We start from the raw sequence: 5489 nt of genomic DNA on the forward strand, positions 1-5489 counted from the left end.
AATTGCTAAGAATATAGAGAATCAATCATACAGTCATTCCACAAACAAGTACCTATGTGCCAGGCACTGTTTTAAACACCTGTAGTAATATTTCTGACACTCAAAGAGAGCAAGCAACAGTATACTTCTTAGCCTCACTATTTCGTGGAAATTTTTAACTACTTTCATAATATTAATAATACACATACACACACAGCTGTATGTCAATCTGTCCTGTTTCTGAAATGGCCTTAAATATTTATTAGAGCAACAGAAACTGCTCTTGAAATTTGAGCACATGAAGCAGCATGAGGGCCTCATGTAGACCTCAAGAGAATGTCGCATCTGAAAATCTCTCAGACTCTATAAAGCACTGAGGGAAGGCATAAGAGCACTGAAGTCTACCTTCTATTAAGTGAGCGAGCAGCTACATACTAGACAGGGTTTGGCCCCCAACAGGGGTCACTCTGCTCCAGAGATTCTTCCATTTAGCTGCTTTGAACTCACCCCTGCCAAGCTTTGTAGGAATTAATATTCCTTAACTTGATCACACATTAGGATATTTAAGTCTTATTTGTCATATTTTCTTGAAGTCAAACTCTATATTAAGAAGTATGCATCCCCTTGTTTGGATTATGTGTGGCTGCATTCACAGCACGTACAGGTACTGGTCCCTACATTTATTAAACACAACAGGCTAGATTCCATCAGGCTGAACCGGTAAGCCGACTACCCAAGGGACTGTCACAAACAGGTCCATCTATAAAGGTGGTCAACATAAGAACTAAGCCTACGATACTGATAGGAAAATGTGGTGCATATCTGGTCTATGAAAATTAGGTCAACTTAACGGGGTGGGCAATAGAGGAGGGTGGTCAACTGTAGAGGTTCTACTATATTATTATAGCTGTCAATCCTTCCCCTTAGAGAATAGGCCAATCTTCTGACTGGAAAAATGGACCATTTCTAGTGGCAGTATATTACTTTAATGTACATTTGCCTAACTGGATCCTACTATGATCCTATGAGGTAGGTATTAGTATTACACCCATGTTATCGAAGACAACTACATGGCTCAGACGGGCAGTGCTCCAGGATAACAGAGACAAAGCCATCAGGTTAACATGCCAGGCTGCTTCTCAGCTCCTTCATGCCTTTATTCTGCAGGTAAACTGCAAGAGCTTTCTCTGAGCCAGGTCCTACCACCACCCCAACATGAACTCTGCTGGTCCACAGCTGCTCTCACACTCCACCATTTCCTTAATTGTAATCATTTTGATTTCCAGATTAAATGAAAATATAAGAATTAATCTAACCAAACTGATAGAGTCAAGAGACCTTCCAGAAAGGTCTTCTGAACCACTAACTGTAATCTCCTGCTCTAGAAAAAAACTGCTCAAGAACTAGAGTGGGCCTCACCTGCCACTGAGCTGTTGGCCGACCACGATGGTATGGCTGTCCGCCTCTGGTAGAAGAGGATGTAGGCTGTCTGCGTGCAGACCTCATCTTCTGACAGCTGCTGCACATCACTGTCATCGAAGCAATACCAGAGGCCATCCACAGAGTTCTTACAGTAGGCTGCCAAAAAGAGCCCACCGTTAGTATCAGAGAGGCTGCACCAGCCATTCCATTCTACCCACAGACACCATCTCTTTGGCTCATATAATTCAAACACTTTTAAAGGTTGCATGTAGTCACATAAAAAGATTTTTTTTTAAATTCCAAATTCCATATAATGCTCAGGTGAAATGTTTTTGGAAATTCCCAACTATTCTATGTAGATGAAGTTCTATTCATCTTAGAAAACACAATATACTTAAATCAGTGGATCTCAACCAGGGACAATTCTGCCCTGCAGGGGACATCTGGCAATGAGTGAAGACATTTTTTATTGTCTCAAGTGGGAGTGGGTGTACAGTATGCTCCCAGAATCTAGTGGATAGAGCCAATGGATGCTGCTAAACATCCTACAGTACAGTCCCCACCACCACACAAAATTATCCAGCCAAAAAGTTAACAGTGCCATGATTAAGAAATTCTGATTGAAACATATTGTAACACTTCTGTATCTATCAGAGACAGAAATATGAATAGAAATATAAACATTAATCATAGCAGCAGCTAATATTTAATACCTATTATGTGCAATGTATCTCATCCAATCCTGAGATTTGCACTATTATTACTTTCAATTTGGAGAATCTGAAAAATATTACCCAGCTTGCCCAAGGTCATGCGGATGGTAAATAGCACAGTCCAGCTCATTTCAAGTTTATCTTGTCCTTAAGCTTGCACTTAAACCCCTACCCTAACCTGCTTCCCTCAAGGGTAGCACAAACAAAGCTCTGTGGAAGTTCCCTGGCAAAGTGAGAATATGTAAGCTCATGAACACATGAGACCTTCTCTCCAGTTCAAATTCTAAGCCTCCACTGGAAATAAATAACATTCAAGTACCAGCAAGAGCAGACAAAAGAATTCATGAAGCCCAGTCATTCTGTAAGGATATATTAAGGGGTGTTAGAAGCTTGATGGATAAAGGTACACTATTTTCACATTTTCTAAGAATACTCATTTATTGGGATCCTATATAATAAGGTCCTGAGAGGCACCAGGGGGGTCTCTCTCAATAAGCCACAATCACTTGTGCAAGTATGGAATCTTAAGTGATCAAAAGGACTCAGGCAAGGAAGGACTACACCAGATGGGTGCCCCAAAGGAGCAGAATTAGAATCTCTGACTACAGGGAGCAAAGTCATCTGCCTCCCAAAAGTCACCAGAGCCAGAAAGGCAGAGAAATGAGTCGATAAGCAGCAAATGGAGCTATCAAAAAAAAGATGATTTATTTGGCCAGTGGTGTCACGTTGGGCTTGATGTGCAAATGACCCAGTTGGCAACGCTAGCTGCTATTCTGAAGTGGTAAATGGAAGCACAGCTATGGGGGGAACACACCCAAGACAAGGTGACAGTCTTGCACTAGTTTCAGCCTGCTTCTCTTCAAGATGGTCTGTTCTAAGTCACAGAGTAAAAACTAAGGCAGCACAGTAACTCAGTGGTGAGTAAAGTATGTATTTACAAAATAATTCTACTTGCTTTTTTTCCTAGCACTATTTTCTGAAGTACTTTCTAGGCCAGTGCTACTCAAATTATGGCTCGCAGACTGCCAGCCCACAACAAGAGAAGCACCAAAACAGAGACGAGCATTTAAAAACCTCCACAGCCATCTAATACTGCTGTGAAATTTTTATTGCATTTTTACAAAGCATTGGGTTCATCAAGAATTGGAAATTTAAAATGGAAAAATACAAGTTCTTTATCACAGATAGTATGAGAAGCACTGCTCTAAAATCCTTACAGAAGTTAACCATATACATATCACAAAATTTAGCTACAACTAGTGCAAAATAAAGAACATATCAAAATAAATGTTCCAAATGAAAACTTTAAAACAGAGTATCTTTAGGGCAGCACCTGTGGCTCAAAAGAGTAGGGCGCCGGCCCCATATACGAGAGGTGGTGGGTTTAAACCCAGACATTGGCCAAAAACTGCAAAAAAAAAAAAAAAGCAGAGTATCTTTAATTCAACATTGCTGAGTCTTTAAAATGTTCTCTAAACCAAGACTCTAAACATTTTACATACCAGAAAAGTAGTAGTATGACCTAAGCATGAAAAAAGGGAAAGAATACAGAAAATATCTGGCACCTCCCAGGTAAGGGGTCCCTTGAGGTAGGCATGATTGCTTCTGGCTCACTAATATAGCAGCCAAGTTAGAATAAGGTTACTTGCCTGATACGGTCATAGAGCAAGAAGGATGTATCTGCCTTCTACTTTTAAGCTCCTTTCACTAAATTGTTCTGTCTTCAAGGCAGTTGAGGATTTTCAGGCATTTTCCAAAATCTTTTCTAATAAAGAGCAACGTGATATGCTAAAATCTAGCACTGTCCTATTTTTCTCAACAATTTCTTGCTAGAAACTATATAACAAACCAGTCCATATTTTCCTAAGAAACACTATTATAAAAGGAAGATACATTCTTTACCAAAGCTGAAGCAGAAGGAACATTAATGAGGGATGCTGGCAAAGGCATTTACTACACTGGCTAATTAGTGAAATTAAATTATTTCTAAGTTCCTTTCCATTCTAAAAGTCCATACGCGTACGTAGGTCACTACAAAAATTTTGAGACATATTGTGTTATGGTCCATTATTTCACTTCCAAGAAACACAGTTGACAATGTCCTTTCTGATTCACCCGTGCAAGTTTCAACTTGCTCGGCTTGGATTTTACATTTCTTGGTTTTTGTGTACCTCAAAACTTTCATAATGACCCACATATAATTCCATGACTCAATATCAAAGAACACAGACGTGACTGGACTGCCACAAAAGCCAAAATCCAACTAGACACACAATATTTATACAAGTGCCCCCCATAAAATATAAATATAAAAATATGTAAGCCACCAAATAAAACATTATCATTTAAATTTGGTTTAAACCAAAGTACAAGGTAAAGTAAATTTAAACAATGAATTAACTTTTGTTTTCTATGACCTTAGAGCACATTTTAAACTTCTCTATCTTCTTTTTCTCCTTGGAAGTACTTCCTGGGGAAAGCAGAGGCGATCTAACCAGCCTTTTGTGAGATACACACAGAGTTAGGAACATTCCTCTCGCAAACAATTGCTGCCTGGAGCATTTAAATACTTAAAAAACTTGAACTAAAACAGTTTCTAGAATAAAAGATCATTATATCCAGTCATCTTCCCTGACTCCCTGCCTTCCTGAGAGGGAACAGCACAGGCTGGGGAGTGAACATGTAGAGGCTGGGAAGGCCAGTAGCCTCCCTAACCTTGCTAATGAGGTGGGGTTCCTGGCCAACTGCTAGAAAAGAGTCCCAGGGATTTCACAACACCAACTGGCAGAGCCCACTCACCCCTCACCCCAACCCGTATAGATTAGTGATCAGCATTAGCTCTCTAGAGTCCTACAGAAACCACTGAATTAATGAAAACAAAAAGTGCCTAGGAAGATCATTATATACATTTAGTGTGAAGGATGCAGAAATCCAAGTCCTGTCTACCCATACAGATAACCAAATTAACAGCATTATCCTCACATCCATCCCCACATAGACAAAGCCTTAAAATCTAAAGCTTGCTTCCAAAAGACTTGTGGCATGTCCTTAACCCAGTAATTTCATTTCTGGGACTCAACCTCAAGGCAATAAGCAGAATTAAAATTCAGAAAAAGTGAATATGCACAAAAATATCCATCAGTGTTACACTAAAAAAAAAAGGCAGGCTCGGCGCCTGTGGCTCAAGTGGCTAAGGTGCCAGCCACGTACACCCAAGGTGGCGGGTTCAAATCCAGCCCAGGCCCACCAAATAACAATGATGACTGCAACCAAAAAATAGCTAGGAGTTGTAGTGGGCACCTGTGGTCCCAGCTACTTGGGAGGCAGAGGCAGGAGACTCGCTTGAGCCCAGGAGTTGGAGCTGTGATGCCACGG

General features: G+C 40.4%; 1 protein-coding gene across 1 annotated transcript in view; it reads right to left on the reverse strand.

Moving 5' to 3' along the window:
* USP31 (ubiquitin specific peptidase 31) overlaps window positions 1-5489 on the reverse strand; it is an 80343-nt gene that overhangs the window by 5996 nt on the left and 68858 nt on the right. Inside the window, exon 17 of the mRNA XM_012808835.2 lies at window positions 1399-1557. Within this exon, the coding sequence (XP_012664289.1) occupies window positions 1399-1557 (159 nt within the window). The remainder of the gene's footprint in view (window positions 1-1398; window positions 1558-5489) is intronic.

Source organism: Otolemur garnettii, unplaced genomic scaffold (assembly GCF_000181295.1).
Source record: "Otolemur garnettii isolate 467f Iridium unplaced genomic scaffold, OtoGar3 scaffold00096, whole genome shotgun sequence".
Lineage (NCBI taxonomy): Eukaryota > Metazoa > Chordata > Mammalia > Primates > Galagidae > Otolemur > Otolemur garnettii.